General features: G+C 45.1%; 1 protein-coding gene across 6 annotated transcripts in view; it reads right to left on the bottom strand.

Annotated features, from left to right (window-relative positions):
• The window catches only part of LOC121453327 (terminal uridylyltransferase 7-like), a 52,007-nt gene that overhangs the window by 12,907 nt on the left and 20,128 nt on the right, over nucleotides 1–18,972 (bottom strand). For all 6 annotated transcript variants that reach the window (XM_041660009.1, XM_041660014.1, XM_041660013.1 and 3 more), the window contains exons 11-24: nucleotides 18,433–18,585; nucleotides 15,410–15,590; nucleotides 13,082–14,136; nucleotides 12,417–12,567; nucleotides 11,042–11,128; nucleotides 10,155–10,255; nucleotides 7,970–8,027; nucleotides 5,927–6,030; nucleotides 4,380–4,469; nucleotides 3,844–3,957; nucleotides 3,602–3,679; nucleotides 2,734–2,911; nucleotides 438–485; nucleotides 264–355 (exon numbers count right to left, since the gene is read on the bottom strand). In XM_041660009.1, the coding sequence (XP_041515943.1) occupies nucleotides 264–355; nucleotides 438–485; nucleotides 2,734–2,911; nucleotides 3,602–3,679; nucleotides 3,844–3,957; nucleotides 4,380–4,469; nucleotides 5,927–6,030; nucleotides 7,970–8,027; nucleotides 10,155–10,255; nucleotides 11,042–11,128; nucleotides 12,417–12,567; nucleotides 13,082–14,136; nucleotides 15,410–15,590; nucleotides 18,433–18,585 (2,490 nt within the window). The remainder of the gene's footprint in view (nucleotides 1–263; nucleotides 356–437; nucleotides 486–2,733; nucleotides 2,912–3,601; nucleotides 3,680–3,843; nucleotides 3,958–4,379; nucleotides 4,470–5,926; nucleotides 6,031–7,969; nucleotides 8,028–10,154; nucleotides 10,256–11,041; nucleotides 11,129–12,416; nucleotides 12,568–13,081; nucleotides 14,137–15,409; nucleotides 15,591–18,432; nucleotides 18,586–18,972) is intronic.

Here is an 18,972-nt window from a genome sequence, read left to right as displayed (position 1 = left end):
AATGGGAAGCTGCTGTTCAAAGGGGATAAAGTTCTGGATAGAGAGAAAAGGAGTATAGGCCTGGGGAGACCTGTTGCCAAGTAGGGGCTACGGTCAATAATATGTATTTCAAAATAACTGCATATATTTCAAATGCCACACTACAAAATGACACTGGAGAAGACAGATCTGCTGAGCAGCTTGACTGAACCATCCCTTACTGCACACTTATTGTGACTAAGACATGTGCCTTATTGGCTCTCTAGCATTTCCACAGAACTCACCATTTTTGAGGGGTAGTCCTTTGGAAATCCTTTTACCGGAATTCCAAATACTCTTCTACCATTGATAAAAGCTTTCATTATAAAATTTGTCACTATAAAGAAAAAGTAAAAATTAAATTACATGCATTAAAAGAACAAGAGATGCCACCAAGTTTACAAACAAGAGTAACTTACTTTTCCTTGATAATCCAGCACCAAGATTATGATTCAAATCAAAAGGATCTGAGTAAGGAAAATGAAAGAGACAAAAAGATAATAAAGTAGGATATATAGCATCATCCATCCCTTAGCCTAGGTCCACACAACAAGAAGAAAGCATCACCTCTTCGCTGAGTAGTAAGAGGTGTGCTCGGCTAAGCAACAGAGAAGCACAAATAGAAGGCAAGGCCCCCAGAGCATTGATTAGAAAAGACGCTGTGTCGTCTTTACCATCTTTATAAGTCCTTCATATTACACAGGTTGACCATTTCTGGAAAAAGTACTGAGAAGACTCATTAACCAGGTGACTTAATGATGTCCATTTGTGTTCACGTTAGGAGTCACAAGCATAAATGAACAAACCAAGGGTGGGACAAGACCTGAGTAGGAGTCACAAGAACACAAACAGCAGGTGCCATGGTGGACTGGTGCAGGGAGGCAGGTGTGACAGGCATGGCTGTGAGGAACTGCGCTATAACACAGTGCAACTGAGCACTGCTTCTACACTAAATAATATTTTATAGAGGATTTAAAATGCTATATACACATCTATACTAATATACATACATATATACACACACACTAATGATCTGGTCATCAGATGAAGATAGATATCATTTTCTCCCTGCCTAAGACAGTAGTGAAGAAGGCAAAGGAAGCCCTCCCCAGGGACCTGAAGGAGACATATGCACAGCAGGAGGAGCCAGAGAAGCGAGGCACCAGGGGCAAGCACTAAGCTGGGGAGTGACATCAGACGCTCCTGTCAGCTGGAGCACAGAGCCCTTCCTTTGCGCTCCTCTTGCAATAAGTGCAATGAGACTATCATCCCAGTTAGACCAGTCTTGCTCTCTTCTGTTGTGTGTGTGAGTGTGTATGTATGAGTGTGTTGTACTTTGGTTGTTTGCTGTAACTCTAGTGCTTGAGAAGCTGTGGCACTGCTCTGGGGTAGTAGGTCTGTCTCTCAGTGCTGAGATTACAGATATGGGCTACCATGCTCTCAATTCACTTAGTATGCTAGACAACAACAAAAGACATGGTAATAAGAGAAGATCCCTTCCCCACTAATTCTGCTTTGACAGAAGCATCCAAAATGCTAAATCCCCACCCACAGCCCAGGCTGAAGTGCACAGCCCTACATCCAACACTACCCAAAGAAATGAAGGAATCATAAAGTCTCCACACCATCTAGATATCAGTGCACAGTAAGAACATGGATCCCATGAGACCAAGAAGACATTTCCTCAGCCACTTCCTAGCTCACTAAAGCATTTAACCTTCGTTTTGTTTTTAAAAATTAAATTCCTATCAGTTATGAACAACTAACTGTAAACATCAATGGCTCCAATGGATTCCTTGAGTCCAGTGGGGTGACCTGATCCAACGGCCTCAGCTTCCCAAGTGCTGGAGTCACAGGTCTGAGCACCAGGCCCAGCTGGAAAATGCCTTCCCCTTGGTCGGCACTGACAAATGGTGACAGGAGGCAGAGATCTGAAAACTCATTTCTAGTGGCATTCTCCAGCCTTTAGCAAAGTTTTATTTTTATTTTAGTCTTAAATTATTTTAACTTTAATATAAAAAAAACCCTTGCAAATACATAAAAAACATCACACACTGAAATTAAGCAGACTCCAAATCTATACAACTCAATGCATCTCTCTATACAGTTAGACTAGGCATTCAGGTCAGGAGCTGTGGAAATGCATCTCTCTCTACAGTTAGACTAGGCATTCGGGTCAGGAGCTGTGGAAATGCATCTCTCTATACAGTTAGGCTAGGCATTCAGGTCAGGAGCTGTGGAAATCTACATGAGGTTTTAAACATTAAGTATTAAATGTTTCATGCACTTGCTTACCTATGACCAAAAACAAAACAAACAAAATCCACATCAGAATTAGAACTGGAAAAACAACTCATCTCAGATTTAAACATCCCACTACCTTGAGACTGCCTCGGGTCTACTGCTGCCCTGTGCTCCCACACGGGTCCGACATTAGTGGAAGGTTATTCTGCTGAACAAAGATTCTGAACTCATGGCCTCACCTGGAGGCACTAGAAACTTAAAAATGAACCTGTAGAGTGGTATGGGCCACAACAGGGCTGCTGCACTGCACACTATGGGCAGTGGTTCAGTGACTGCCCCACAGAAGCTGTTTGCCGGAAGAGCCAGGAGGGGCCTATGGTTTAGAGTCGACGTCCAACTAGAAAGGCTCTTTACATCACCCCTCAAACTTGATAGGCCATCAGCTCACTTCTAATTTGACTTCATTCATACCTTCAATAACGATGTATTTTGAGGTCCACTGTTTCTTAAAAGTCGTCAGCAGACCTTTTCTTCTGATGCTGATTACATGCTCCTTAAAATCAAACTCCTCTGTGTAGAAGCGGAGAAGTCCCAACCACAGCTGCCCAACTGATTCTGTGTTTTTTCCATATTCTGACCAACAAGTGGGCTAGAAAGAAAAGGGAACGAGAGATACCACTCCATTACAAAGGGCTAAGAGCAGTATGTCTGCACTCCAGGAGGACAGTCTGGACAAGTTAACTGGCTTACATACACAAGATGTAATAAGTTCTCATTCACATTTTTTTGTTTTGTTTTGTTTTTTTGAGACAGAGTTTCTCTGTGTAGCTTAGCTGTCTTGGATCTCGCTTTGTAGACCAAGATGGCATTGAACTCACAGAGATCCACCTGCCTCTGCCTCCCAAGCACTGGGATTAAAGGTGTGCGCCACCACACCTGGCTTTCATTTATGTTTTAAAACAGCATTTACACGAGTCTATTAACTGCTACTCTGACTTGGACGAAGAGACAATTCAAGAGTTTTCAACAATGTATCATCTCATAATATGAAGGTGAGAATCTGTGGAGAAGCTTGAGAGCTGTGCAGTCAGGACAGAACTAGCGCCAATCTACAAAGTCTCAGGAAGAACAGCCATGCAACAAAAACGTGTTCCCTTGGAAGAGCCAGTGGACATTGATGAAACTCTGGTGTAGTGCCTGTAAATACATTTAGCTTAATAAAAGAGAACCCTCAAGAATGTCGTCACTGTCCTAGCAGACAGATGTCAGCTCTACACCATGGTCATCTACAGCACAGAACAGGACAACTTTTAGCCAAATCTTTACCTAAAATACTCACCAGTTCATCTATTTGATCAAAAAAGTAAATATTCCAGCCATCAACAAGTATTTCTGGTTTCTTTTCACCTTTGTATATCTGAAATTAATTTAAAAAGTTATTAGTATAGAATGAAAAACTAATGTGCTGATACCAACACACCTAGGAAAAGTTGGAAACTTAATGACAGAACTACAGCATGCTAGCAGAGGCAGATGCTCAGAGACAGCCCAGTTCTGCAGAGGACACAGGCCCTGGGGTACCTCTTGGAGCACAGGGATGACAGGTGGAGACCTCTGCTGAAGGAAGTATAGCACCATAAGAGTGTAGGCGTAGGAGGACAAGCTGCCTCGGGACGCGTCACCGATGTCACACATCTAGAGGGAGGAGACAGCACTGTGATTGCCATTTCTACGCAGCTCGCAGTCACCCAGAACCACTACCTCATCTGAGGAACTAATACAAAAATCACATTTTCAAAATGAAAATATGTCAACTAAAGCAACCAACCCAACCTAAATCAAACTGAACTCAAGAAAGTAGTGCACTGTTAGTCACAACAGGGTTATTATGAAAAACTAAAACACATCAATAATGGGTGTGGTGGCTCATGCCTTTAATCCTAGTACTTAGGAAGCAGAGGCAGGAGGATCTCAGTGAGTTTGAGACCAGCCTGATCTGCACAGTGAGTTCCAATCTAGCCCACTGTGTGTGCAAGGTGGAAGTGTCACACTTATGCTTTCAAAAGGATTTGAAAACACAACAATTTCCAACTAAGCCACAAGCAGCAAGCACCCACCTTTGTAAACACTTTCATGGTGTAGCACAGATATTTCACTCTGGGGTCAATGGCAGAGTATGCAGATAAGAGTCTTGTGTTATGAAGAGCCTGTTGGAAAGGAAAGGGCACCATGAGGCTTGACAACATTCTGACCTAGAAGGGTTCACACTGCAACACAGTTTAGATAACAACAAATACATGCAACTTCTGATTTCATTAATAAATCTTTAGTCTGCATAAACTGAAAAAAAAAGCCATTTAAATAAACAAGCATGTTACTAGGTATGGTTGTTGTGATTTAGAAAAAGCAGCATGTGAGAGAAAGACGCCCTGCGACAGAGTTCACGGGAGGGGTTTTTACTAGGGGAAAGGGAATGGAAAAGGAGGGAAGAGGAGGGGGAGACTGACCTCTGGGGACAGGAGTGGCAGAAGAGAAGAGCGCAGAAAAGAGAGAGAAAGAGACAGAGACGGCAGGTGGGTAGGTCCTCTGAAGAGAGAATGCAGCTACTGTGCACAGGTGGTGCTCTTAGTGGCTACAGCTGAGGACGCACACCCCAAGGTCAGGACAGTACAGATGTCTGAATACTAACAGTGTGACATAGGCCTGCCATCCTAGCACTCAGAAGATGGATTTCCTCTAAGCAGATGTAAGACTTTCCCTTTCCCTGTGGCATCATTTGAGACAAATGCTTTCAGGCCCCACTGGGTCTGGGAGCAGCCATGTTGAGGCCAACGAGAAGGGACACAGCACACAAACCAAATCACAGTCAAGTTCAAGCCAGGGAGACAAACGTGCTATTCTGACCTCATCTGAAGTGCATCTTCTCTTGGGCTTATGTGCGCGCTCTCTCTCTCTCTCTGATGCACACATACACGTGCACACATGCAAACAACTCTCACACTGAAACTGATGAGCATTTGACCAACTCCCTGACAACAGGGTAGGGATGGAAGGAGTGTAGGCAAACACCCTACTACTGAGCTCCACCCTCAGCTCGTGTGGATATGAGTAGCTACTGAATTCTTCACAGCCCACCCGCAGAATATTACAAGACACACATCAAGCACCCAAATAATTCCCAGAGACAGAGGAAAACAAGGGCAGAGAGCTGCCTTAGCTACTGGGGTTAAGGCCGAGCAGCCAAACAGATGGGGTAAGGAAGATGAAACGAATTTCTCATTTCACTGATTTACTTATTTTTAAAGAGACACTCATTCCTCTTGATCTCTCTATAGAAAATGCCTGAAACACCAGGCATGGTAATGTCTGTTTGTAATCTTAGTACTTGTGGGGTGGAGCCAGGAAGACCAGAAATTCAAGGTCATGGCTAGCCTTAGCACCTTGAAACCCTGTCACAACCCCCCACTCCCAGCCCCTGCAAAAACAAAGGCTGGATGGGAGGAAGCAAGCAAACAGGAAGCTTTAAAAAAAGTACTCAAGAAGGAACCAAACTAGGAGGTTTACTACACGTCAAGTGAGAGGTCAGACTGGGGTAGGTTAGTCTTTGAGACTCTTTAAAAAAATGAGAAAGCAAGCTAGGCTGGCCGAACCCTAGGAATCTTACCAGTGTGTTATACAAGCTGATGTCGACCTCTAGACCACTTCTTAGATGGAAGAACTTCACAATGGGCACCTTGGCTGTTGTGATGGGCAGGATGTTCCTCAGGCCTAAGAGGGAGTAAGACATAGGATTACACACACCGGGCAGAGGCGATTCTCATGCTGGTGGCTCCATGATAAACAAAACCTGACTTGAGCTGCCCCACTGAATTCATCATAACTAATCAACAATGTTTGCTATGAATAACTAACTGACTTCATCTATTAAACACACTGATATTTGAATCACAAGAACCAAAAAGTCCACTGTCCTTCACAAACCAACTGACCCATGAGAAGCTGCAAGTGTGTGCGTCCTGGCGGGGGGAGGGGGGGCGTTTCCACAGAGGAGCTACTGGAGCTTGCATTCATGAGTCCCACTACCCTGTCCATCTGATTACTGTGTCCATGCTTGACACAGTCATCACCACAGAGCTAGAAACAACAGCTGGAAAGGAAGGAATGACTTTCAGTAGAGCTACACTTTGGAACGCTGAAGTAGGGGAGTGGAGGGCATTTACCTGTCAAGGAAAGTGGCACAAAAAGGCTTCAGGGCCCTTCCGTGGCACTATGTAGACTGGAAAATGGACTTGAGGGGAAGGAAAATGTGTTCTAAGAGACAGGAGGAAACTGAGCAGAATTGTCCTTGAGGACAAAGCAGTCAACAAGCGGACGTAAGTACTGGAGAATCATGGACCACAGAGTTGAACCAAGTTCCTGGTGAACAACCAGAGGCACAGGGATAGAGGCAGGGTGACCCCTCTATAGAAATGACTCTACAGAGTCATTTCTGTCCTAATGACAACCACTGAACATGGGTTTGTCTTACAAAATATACACTGAGGATGCTTAGGACAGGACAGTCTACCTCAACCCAGGTGATCAGAAGACTGAGAGCAAGCAAGGGTGAGTTTACAGTCATTGTCAAAGTCCAACTCAGTCCTGAAAATTAAAAACTGTCAAATCTAGGAACTTTGGTTTCTTTGCATAATCTGAGAATCCAAACAAAACTAATCACTAGAGATGGACTCTTACTTGAAGAAAGTATCTTCTCAATATACATAGGAAATTGTATCTTTATGTGTGTGCACACCCATGAGTGTGTCCACAAGAACAGGGGCCATGTGGCTCACCCTCATTCCTTACTATTAGAACACAAGTTTAAGAGATTAAATTAATGTTTAAAGAAAGTATTGTGTCAAGTGTGGTGGCTTGCACCTGCAATCCTAGGCAGTCAGGAGGCTGAGGCAAGAGTTTTGTTCAAGGCTATATTAGACCCTGTCTCAAAAACAAGAACTCCTCCCAAACAAACTCAACCAAAACTAACCAATTAATCAACTAAGCACTCCACCCAGCAAACAGCCAGGCATGATGGTGCATATCCATAATCCCAGAGTGAGTTTGAGGCTAGCCTGGGTTACATGTTTAAGACAGCGCTAATATTGGACTGCAGTGGTTGGTAGAGTGCTTGCCTCTGATAATCAAGGCCTCAGACTCTATCCCACCAACAGACAAGCGAGCAAACAAACATAGACTTTCACTATTTGGGTCCACAGCTGCCCCCCAAGAGCATTTCTGGTTTGTATGTCATTACATATTCTATTGCTCTATTGGAAACTACCTACAACAGTGTTCTAGAGCTGTGATGAGAATCAAGCTATGTTAAGCATCTTGTTTACAGTTCAGTTTGTTGTGCAGAGGGGAAGCAGAGTCAGTTCACGAGGTCTGTATGCTCTTTACCATATGTCTACAGTTGGATTCACATTTAAGGCAAAATGACCTAAATCCCTCACCTGCCTTGAATATGTTTTGACCAAAACAAGATAATTAGCATCACCCACGCAGGCATTACTACCAGTTCTCTTCCATATTAGACTATAGAATATTTTAATGATACTAACATTACATATATTTACAAATGAGAAGGCATACTTTCTCATTGGACGAATAAATTCTAAGTATATATAATACAAAAGAAAAAAAGGACTTTTAAAAAATTTCAAGTTACCTGAATGCTTTCTGAGGACTCTGGCCAGCTCCTCGATAGTTCGTACACAGTCTAACCCCTGCAGCAAAGGCACAAAAAAAAGGAAGCCAAATCAGAAAACAAGCTGGTCTGCTGGCACATACCTGTAATCTTAGCTACTTGGGAGACTGAGATAAGACAGTCAACAATTATAGGGCTGTCTGGGCTGCATAGTAAGTTCAAAGCCAGCCTGGGTAACTTAGTAAGACTCAGGGGAAGGAACTTAGTGCTAGAGTGCTTCTCTAGCTTGTGTGCGGTTCTAGGTCAGACCCAAAGCAAAGCAGCAAGCAGGAGGCAAGGTCCTGTACTGTGACAGTTTCTATCCCCTTCAGAGACAGGGAGGGGCATTTCAAACCATTTTCCTTCTGACTTTTATTTGTGTGCACACAAATGCCAGGACTTTACATGTGTGACTGAGAGCATGCATGTCAGAAAACAACTTTTCAAGAGTCAGCTTCTTTTTCCACTGTGGGATTCAGGCACTGAACTTGAATCATCAGAGTTGGCGCTGACGAACTTTTAACCTGCTGAGCTGTCTCATCAGTTTCAGATGGTTTTTATGTCCCTTTCAGTGGAGTGTCAATTACTATACACACAAAACACCCTAAAGATATGCAAACCTCTAAACATGTCTTAATTTCTTTTGGATGTACAACAAAAACCCAAACCAGAACTTAGAGAAAGGTCTTAGGAAGAGTACCTTAGGTGTGGATATGCATGAGGGCTCCTGGACTTTGTCTCATTCATGCTGCCCATCCGCACACAGTTTAACTGAGAACTGATGGCTTGCTGTGGACAGCGAGTTCAGGTCACTAGTCCCCTGTGGGACTAGTCAAGATTAAAGTCATACAGTAATCTGGATGGTATTCTGGCCAAGTCATACTTCACGTTTGTGTTGTTTTCCAGACCAAGTCCCTCTATGCAGCCCCGGCTGATCTCAGATTCAAGGCCTTCCTGTCTGTGGGATGCAAGCACACACCACTGTGCCTTGTGGTCCTGTCTGTGTGAGTTCTTCTGGTTATACAGACACTACGACATACTTAGGGCTTCAGAAATACTGTCAAAAGTAGTGTCTAAAACACATTAATGACAGTCAACATTGAGGAGACATAGCGGGTGAGTCCATATGGTAGACCTAATCTCCCTTCACACCAGCACCAAACTCCAGGCAGATCTACTTTGGGCTATTTTCCTGGAGTCAGAGACACCCTGGAATGCAGACTCAGAACAAAGAGATGGACAAAGCTCCTGAGCAGCAGCAGTGCAGCAGCATCTATGCCACCACTGTTTCCTGCCTGGCATGCTAAGGCACTTCTCAGACTGTGATCAGAGAAAGAGCACAAACAGGACTGGGTGTGGCAGGGTGCTAATAAAACAGTGAAAATAGGCTGTCAGAGTGGCACCAAGGCACAGGACGAAACCCCAGGACAGAGACCGAGGCAGGAGGATCCAGGCTAGCCTGAACTAGACAGTAGACTCCCATCTTCTAAAGGAGGGGGGAGTCAACAACAACAAACCAGGCTCTAAGCTGTATTTCAGAATAAGAGGTATACTGTGCTGTCTCTGGACACACAATCCAAGTCAACAGGGGGAACAGAAATTATTACTGCCTACCAAAATACACGTTTCGTACTGATAAGACCAACTCTGTCTCAAATCTAGGTCCTGTACTATAAAGTCAGTACTCACCATGTATAAGCAAACCAACACCACAGGCAACTCTAGGAGGATGGGTGTGCTGGTGTAGTGGCTAAGCAAACGGGTACTGGTGAAGGCGGAAGGCGATCTGGCTCCACAGCATCCAGAATGATCTGTGCTATGCGGGAAAGCCCCTTCAAAGCTATCTAGCCAATGTGCGTGCTCTGCTTTTTTTTCTTTCTTTCTGTTTTTTTTGCTATACAGCCCAGGCTGACCTTGAACTTCTAGCAGTCCTCCTTCATCAGGCTCCCAGGTGCTGGGATCACAGGTGTGCACCACCCATGCCCAGCCAGAGCTTTCTACTCTTCACATCCCCTCCAAGTGGGCCAGTGCAGGTGTCAGAGGCTGTGCTGTGTGGTGCACTGCATGTGGAATGCCCCGGCACATTCCAGATGCCTCACAATTCTGCCAGTGAGGACGGCGCTAACCACATGTTCACAGCGCATGTGTGTTCACGTGGCAACCGTACCTCAGCAGTTTCATGTCCGTTAATTGTCATACAGACGTCAAGGTCACTCTGTTTGAACCCAAATCCATTTTTGGAGGAGCCAAACAAGCTCAACTTAGTTCCTGTTAGGGACAGATGACAAGTAATAGCTCATTACCTGAGTACATTTAATTGTTGTTTTAATGAATCCAAAATACCAATTGCTAACTATCCTATCTCATAGTTAAAGTCTTTAAATGTTTTCATGACATTTATTTAGTTATTTACTGTGTCTGTGTGCGCATCTGGAAGGCAGAGGACAATACGTAGGAGCTGGTTTTTCCTTCCACCATGTGGGTCCTGAACTCAGGGCATCAGCTTGACATGAAGGTCATTTATCTGTTGAGCCGTCTCGCCAGCCCCAATGTCTTTTTAACTACACATTTATTCTTAATGATTCCCTCAGTTTACTTAAAAACACATGCTGTATATGACATGAAAGATTAGTGGATACCACTTTATACCAAAATGCAAGGATGTTTCAAGGAAAAATGTGGAGCATTTATTACGGTAAGAGCAATGCTTGCAGTGTGCCCCTCTGTGTGTGTCTACACACTCTAGTCACATTTGCAGAGACCAGCGGTGCCAGATCCCCTGAAGTCGGTCTGCAAGAGCAGCATGTGCTCCTGACGGCTAAGCCAGCTCTCTAGCCCCTGGAAAGACGTGGGACTGACTGCCCTCACGTGTGCTGGGTGATCTGCACTGTTGTAAACCACATGTGGTGGACCAAAGCCCACCCTAGACACACAGACTACCTCACCTCTGCCCCTGGCTACCATAGGTCTTCCCGTGGCTGCTGCAGTTAATGTGCCTGTGATACACGTGATCGTTCATCACCTCTCCTTTCCTAAACATAAAAAGCTACTCACCTGGAAAGTCCTGTTTTATGAAACTTTCTAGATTTTGCCGGATATGTTCGCGAGCCTGATCGTCTACAAGGGTTGGAGAAAAATCCTCTGTTTGGAAACAAACAGACACAGATGAGTGGGGAGTGGTTGAAAAGAGGAGAAAGAGTTGACACTGCTAGAAAACCTGAAAAGATAGTTTTGAAAAAAGAAAACTTACAAGCTTCAAAAACTAGATTTGATGCCTTCTCAGCAGACAGTTCTAGCAATAAAAAGCAGACGAACAACATCTGTCAAGCTAGGCCTGTGGGACACAGATGTAATGCCAAGCGGAGGGAGGGAGATAAGAGGGTCACTTCAGGGTCCACAGCAGCCAGGGCCACTCAGGGAGACCCTGCCTCAGGAAGTCTATCCCCGAGAACTGCCCTCGAGACAGAAGCTAACTGGGACGGGGCTCAAAATCTGAGCGGATAGAATCCTCTAGAATTCCATCAGAAATGTCTGTGTTGATAGAATCCTCTAGAATTCCATCAGAAATGTCTGTGAGCTGATAGAATCCTCTAGAATTCCATCAGAAATGTCTGTGGGCTGTTTTGTTTTTAACTGGGAGCCTGGTTTTCTTTTTTACTATCTGAAAAAGTTTAACAAAATGAAAATGCCATTGACAGCTGGACAATTCTGGGTATTTGGGAGGTTAAGGCGGAGGAGGATTGCATGAATCCAAGAATTCAATAACATGATGAAACCGTATCAGAGAGGGAAGGCAGGATTAAGCTGGGCATGATAGCCTTGCCTATAATCCTAGTACCCTGAAGGCAAAGGCAGGAGGTCAGCGAGTTCAGTGGCAGCTTCAGTTACAGAGAGGGCCATAGGGGAAGCTCCTTAAAATGTCCATGTGGAGTACTGAGTACATCCAGTCTAAGCAGCAGCCGGCTTCTTGTGGAAATAGAAACCGAGACCTCTCGATACCAGTGCTTCCCCAAACGACTGTTCCTTAAAGAGTTTGCACGAGGGCAGTTCATTAGTGTTCGCTGAAGTGTTCTTTCCCTCAAGGCTCTGGGACCATCCCAGAGAAGGGAGAGCCCGAGGCTCCAGAACATCAGACCAAAGCAGTCAATATTCCAGCATGGACGGGCTAAGTAGCCCTCACGCTAACTGAGGAGCTGACAGCCGGTGGCGTCTGGGAGAAGGAGAGGTAGCTTTCTTTATGGATGTGAATCCAGTGGATGGCCCCACAGGAGGAGTCTATGGGAAGCACAGACTGGATCAGTGAGAGGTGGGGAGTGGATGCAGGAGTTGGGGAGGAGTGGTCAGTGAACATGACCACAACACAGTATGGATTCTCAAAGGACTACCTGCAAGGCTGACAGGGCACATCAGGGGAACACAGAAGACTTACTGTAACACTGGATGCAAACTTGGTCTAAGATATTTGAGAACTTGGGTGTCAGTGGTGGCAGAGGGTCCAGTTGGATTCTCTTGAAGTCCTCAGGACAGTCCTTCTTTAGATGGCCTTCTCGCTTACACAAGCTACACACTACTGTGGGAGACTGCAGGGATATGGAAAACCAGAGCAAGTGTGAGTGAGAATCTTTGCTAAATAAAGGGTGCTAGAAAAAAAATTAACTACACATATACCCTAATTTAAGCTACTCCAAATGGCCTGAAAGATGGGACGTGGTGCTGGTGACGTCAGGAGAAATGTGAACTGTCTGTGTCCTATGCACTTCTAAAGGAGGGACATGAATCAAGTGGTGTGAAATGGATCAGAAAGTGTGAAACCACAACCACATGGGAAGCTGCCGTTCTAGTGCACAGACATGGAAACCAGGCTGACAAACAGCTCAGCTGGTAAACGGAGCCTGCAGCCAAGCCTGGTGACCCAACCTCAATTCCTAGGACCCACACAGTGAAGGAGAGAACTGACTGCCACATGCAGGCAAACGGCACACACGCCTCTTCCTCGCAGGAGATAAATGGGTAGGTGTAATAGAAGAACACCAGTAACGGTATTCATTAGAATTATCCAGAGTCCCCAGATCTAAGACCACCAGCGACCATTACCTTGCCTTTGGTGAAGGCCAGTTTTCTAAATTCATAGAAGAAGTCAGACTGGTCCCTGGGTGAATTTTCCTCAGGAAAGCTTTTCTCGTTAAGACTTATTCTGCTTAGGTCTATGAGTAAAGTCCCATCCATGGGTTCTCCACACTCGTCGAGATCTTTGCTCTTAGCAGGCTCAGCCAAGTCATCCTCTTCAGAGAGGACATCCTCCTCACCCGACCCAGTGTGCCTGTTGTCCTCCTGATGTTCACTAACAACCCCCTCCTCATCTTCTGTGTGGTTCATGCTGAGCCTGGGCTCCTCCTCTTCCTCCTCTTCCTCCTCCTCCTCCTCGTCATCGTCGTCATCATCGAAGTGCATGACTGCTGAGGCCTGGCCCTGGACTCGCGGGGAAAAGCAGTTCAGAGACTCCTCCAGTTCATCAGCGCCGTCTGTTTGTCCTTCATTTACGTCAGCCTTGTCATCCAAGGAGGCGCAGCTGTCCCGCTCCTTGGCTCCAGGGCTCCGGAGCCCGACTAACTCCAGAGTGTTGTCTGCCTGGAGACCACACAGGCCGCCACAGTTCTGAAGTTCTGGATGCTTGCTGCAGCTTAAGCTGTGATCATCACTGCTCCAAAGACGCCCAGCCTTCCTTCTGACTTTCTCGTTGCCACTTTCTGTTTCTCGATGCTGTGCCATGGCATCCTCACAGCCCTCGCAATGGACCTCTGTCTGGTGTATCTCCTTTGGTGGGCTTCCCAACTGCTCAGGGGTACTTTTAAGAATAAGCGGTTGTACCTTGCAGGCTTCTGAGGTGGGCACACCAGGACCTTGGGCCACAGCTGCTTTCCCCGGTTTATCAGTTTCTGTAGCTTGGAGCTTCGGGCCACAATTCCTTGCTCCTTTATCTGGGTCTGAAACATGGGTAACGGGACTAGGAGGCTTTGTGAGGTTGGGTTTTGTGACTCTATGTGGAAGAGCAAAATATTTGTATGTTGTCCTCAAACAATGAAGTATGTACTCAAACACGGGTTGGTTATTCAGGGTCCTTGCCACATTTCTTTTAACAGAATAGGGGTCTGTAACAGGGGGGAAAAAAGGGAGAGAGAAAAAAAAAGAGAAAGCCACCACTTCATACTCTTTTATTTCACCATGCTTAGAACTAGACTTTAAAAGGTAACGCAGGTAACAACAGTAAAATGGATCATGCACCTTACATGCTTTAGTACATTTAAAACCAACTTGGGTGGGAGTGAGGGCGGCAGTTTAAGAGCTGAAAGCAATGCTCTGAGTCTCCTGCTCTCCGCAGAGAACCCCGGGAACTGGTTCCCTTCCCTAGCTGCTCAGTGACTGGAGGGAGGAAAGATATCACTACTCTTCTGGGGAACTCAGACTTCCCGACAGGCTTTGTGACCGAGCGCTCTGCACCCTGCTCAGCCAGCCTTGCAGTGTGTCGAGCTTACCTCCACTCTTCCGCCCTGGGAGGCCCCATCACTGAAGTGGCTGGCCTGAGTTTCAGGGGCGAGAGGGAGGCACCAGGAGGAGACACCACTTCTCTCAATCTTTTCTCCTCCCCTAGAACTCCAGCAGGTTAGGCAATTGGCCAGAAGAGCTGAGCCACAGAAACTGCAGGGGAGGGTTTAAAATGTGAGATTCCCTAAGACTGCACATAGAATTTATGCAAAAAGAAAAAAACCTTACGCAACATAAAGCTTGAAAAAAAAATCAAGCAAAACCAAGATTTCCGTGTAGGAGTTTTGCTGTTGCTCTTAGCTTAAAGGAGGAGAGCTAAGATTTCTAGACGGTTCCAACCTCCTGACTCTGCAAAGCTGAGAGGAGTTCATCCATTCAGTGACACCAACAGGACATCACTGTCTGGCTGACTCTGCAAAGTGACAGCCTTCACTAGAACATGGTCATGACGAAGCTGCTGTTTTCTGCTTCAAAAATAACTCTCTGTTCCCTCCACTGGAGTCAACCAACATTAAGAACAATGCTTTTCACGAGAAAAATATTTTACTCATCTTGGTAAACTAATCCTCAAAAGGAATTCCTGAGATGTAGAAGTGAGGACAGTGAGGAGAACGGTAAAAACCACAGGGACACTGAGAGAGCTACGTTCCTACACACCTTACAAAGCAGGGACTCAGGCACCTTTAACCAGTCACTTGCTAATTAAAACACTGTACCTTAGGGTAAGCCCTTGGTCCCTCAACCCAGTGCAGTGCATGCAGGGGCCTAGTGTTATTTTACCTTCAGACCAGGCCTACCTCTGGCGGCAACTGTAAAGAGAAATGTGATAAAAGTGGGCTGTTGGTTGGCACCATGTAAAAAGTAACCGAACATTATTACCTTCAATAGCGATGCGCTTTTTGGGCCAGTCCTTTGATTCCCGGGATATCAATTCTTTGACGCGAATACTGATCACTAAATCAGCCAGATTAAACTCTAAAGCATAGAACCGCAGCAATTCCACCCAGAGCTGCCCAACTGGCACTGAAGGCTGGTGTTTTATATTAAATGTCAATGGCACCTATGGATGATAAAGAACACAGAGGTTAATTTAGATGCCAGCTCAGCCTGAAAAGTCAGAGATCACTCAAACTTAAGTGAAAAATCTGAAGACTTCAGAAAAGCATGAGCTGGACAGTCCATCTAGGTAATCTTTGTGAGTTCTGTGAGCTGGACAGTCCATCTAGGTAATCTTTGTGAGTTCTGTGAGCTGGACAGTCCATCTAGTTAATCTTTGTAAGTTCTATTTGGTCAGAGGCGAACAGCCCTGCACCCTGGGGTTCGAGTGTGTTAACACTCAGCCATTGTCCCCAGAATGTCACCACAGGAGCGGACAGCACTAGGTGTGAGGCCCCCCCCGAGGAAGGCTGCAGGTGTGCTCAGGAAAGGCCTCCTGCTGCTGCTGCTGCTGCTGCTGGCAGAGGCACCTGTGCAGGTGGGGTACTGCTGAGGCAGGGGAGGAGGAAGGAACTCACCCTATCTGCCAAGTGGCACTGCATCTTAAGTCAGATAACATTAATATCAGAAACTGACACATGTGTGTCATCACAGACTCTGACAAGTCAAACAACATACATGACAAAATCAAAGTCCATAGGACCTAGGATGGAAGGGAGCAGGGGAAAGTCCCACCGTGACTGCCAGCGCACAGCTCTTAGCTACTCTGCAACTTACTTTCTCCACTCTAGGAGAACTGGCTGTGTGACAAGTCTAGTTTAAAACCCACACTCTGCCAGATACTAGCTGTGATGACCTTGGTCGAGGTCTACAGCCTGTCTAAGACTTGAATTCCTCATCTGGAAAATGGGGATAGCAGTACCCACCTCATAGGGTTGTTGGGAAGACTGAGTGAGATAGTGTCTGTAAAGGGCTTAGCACAGTGCCTGGCAGACAGTGTTCAAAAAATGGTCGCTATCTTTATCTGCAGAGAAGGGATGGTACACCTATAACACAGGACAGCGATGAGGATTAAATCAGCAGCGAGGGAAAGCAGCTGGCAGATGTGGCTACTCTCGCACTCTTTCTCAGGAGCTATCTTTGGAAGAATGCAAACGTCACGGAAACACGTCACACTGTAAGATGCTCTTTAGAGGTAACTTAGTTCAACGCCCAAGTGCTACAAGAAGGACCTGAAAGGCGCGTCCATGATTGGTTGGTGACACTGCTTAGCAGGAAGAGTCAGGAGAGGCTAAGCATGCCACTGCTCTGAAGTTAAGGATATTCTAGAGGATGCTTAACCTCTCAAAATATCAGTTTTAAAATGAAGCATTAAATGGACACATAACAGTGGGTTCACATTTTTCTCTACTACACAACGAATAAAACATTTTCAATATATAATATGTAAATTTGTCTACAATCACATTTCTAATACCACGCTTCAAAATAAGCAGTGTGATACTACATTAATTAGTAACCCTCAGGCACATAGATTCTGCCAATCATGAAAGGCCATGCTGCGATTCCTGACTGGAACGGGCATGGTCTAAGTACCACACATTGTACCTGAGGACAAAAAAAGCCTGAGAGCCTTGCTGAATTGTACCTCTTTATCCACAGCCATTTGTCTCTCATGAAGGATTTTTAAGTCTCTCACTTAAGCCTTCAAAGCTTCATAGCAAGGAGCTTAGAAGATGTGAAGTGTCTACACCACTGGCATTAACCTTTCTTTCCATAGAGAGCGTTCCTCTCCAAACAGGAGCAGCATAGTGCTGCCAACCGCACTACATCCCCAGCACCGAGATCCCTTGTGGGGAGGAAGCCGGGGCACGGGAGAGTTAAGGGACCTAAGGACACAGCTGGGAAGGCAGAGCTAGACAAAAGAGCCTAGGCTGCTGCCCACAAACAAGTCCACAGCTCACCACTGTTCTATAAACCATGGACTAGAGGAGTGACATGACCTTTTAGTATACACTGGGCTTAGAACCACAAACCCCAGTCTTAGAAGTATTTTATGGCTAGTACAGTCATCTTATATCAAAGGATTCTTCTACTCAGTATCTTTAAAAGGTCTCTGCACATAGAAGAAGCCATATAAATAAATGGATTCATGATGTCAATTTTTCAACCTTTCTCATCACTTGTTTATTCAAGAGGCAGAATAGACAAGGAAATGAAACAGTCATGATCTAATATATAAATACGTGAGCTCCTTAAGAAATAAACGGGGGTAAAAAAAAAAAAGAAATAAACGGGGCCAACCATATGACCCAGACCTACACTCAAAGTCAGCTTACTATAGAGAAGCTGCACACCCATGTTTGCCAGTGCAGTACTCACACAGGTCATGCTATGGAGTCAGTCTAAAAACCCACATGGATGAAAACAATAGGTCTCTCTAAATGACATGAGATCTTATTTGTCCATAAAAAGGAAATTATGTTGTTGGCATGAAAATATATGGAATTAGAGATTATCACACTAAAATAAGCCAGTCTCACAAATATGGGAATCCCATTTTGTCTCATATGCAGAGCAGAAGAGCAGAATAAGGTAGGTCAGTAAAAAGGGGTCTACTCGGGATACAGAGAAGGAACAGTAGTAGGGGACAGGTGGACCAAGAAATGGTAGCAGAGGAATGAAGAAGATCAAAACATATTACAATCATGCAGAGAAACGGCGTTTGTAGTGAGACCCACTCCTAGGTACAATGAACCAGTCACGATAAAGCCACATCTGGCAGCTTTGAGAGGCTGAGGCTGGAAGACTGCCACAAACTCCAGACTACCCTGGGTCAGCCTGGGAAACAGAGCAAGACCCTGTTTCTAAAACCCAAACCAACGTAAACAAAAGAGAGTGAGGACAAACAAGACTGGGGACAGACTGATGCGGGAACACCACAGCCGACACCAGGGAGAACAGACCTGCCCCGTCTTCCTGGGCGTCTCTTTGGGGGCCTCCTCTTTTGTAGTGCTGGCGCCCCCTGTGGTGTCATCGGTGTACTCCCAGACCACGGAGTCTTTCTCAATGTCTTTAAGGCTGAAATTCCCTAATTTATTTAATGAGAATTCTTCAATCTAGAAAAAAATAATTAGACATATCTTACTATATAGTATGAACAATTCTGATACAGAGGATATCAAAATATTCATAGGAGTAAAAACTCAACACACACAACAGATCACTGAACGTAAAATTGGGGATGACAAGATAGGTCAGTGGGTAAAAGGCCTAACGATCTGAAGTCAATCCCAAGGTAGGGGGGTTCTTGAAAGTTGTTCTCTGACTTCTACACACAATAATGAAAAAAATTACAAAAATATAAAGAAAAATCAGTTCACCAACTACCTTTAAGATTTGATAATTTAAGTATCTTTTCAGGGTAAAGAGCAGGGTTTTGATTTGCAAAAGCCATGGTGACTTTGCTTAAGTTTTCAGTATCCTGGCATGTCTAAGACCTGTCA

This window comes from Microtus oregoni, unplaced genomic scaffold (genome assembly GCF_018167655.1).
Source record: "Microtus oregoni isolate MIOR12 unplaced genomic scaffold, Mior012 000011F_ref0000422, whole genome shotgun sequence".
Taxonomy (NCBI): domain Eukaryota; kingdom Metazoa; phylum Chordata; class Mammalia; order Rodentia; family Cricetidae; genus Microtus; species Microtus oregoni.
The sequence above is the reverse complement of the archived record's forward strand: the minus strand, read 5'-3'. Positions and strand labels throughout refer to the sequence as shown.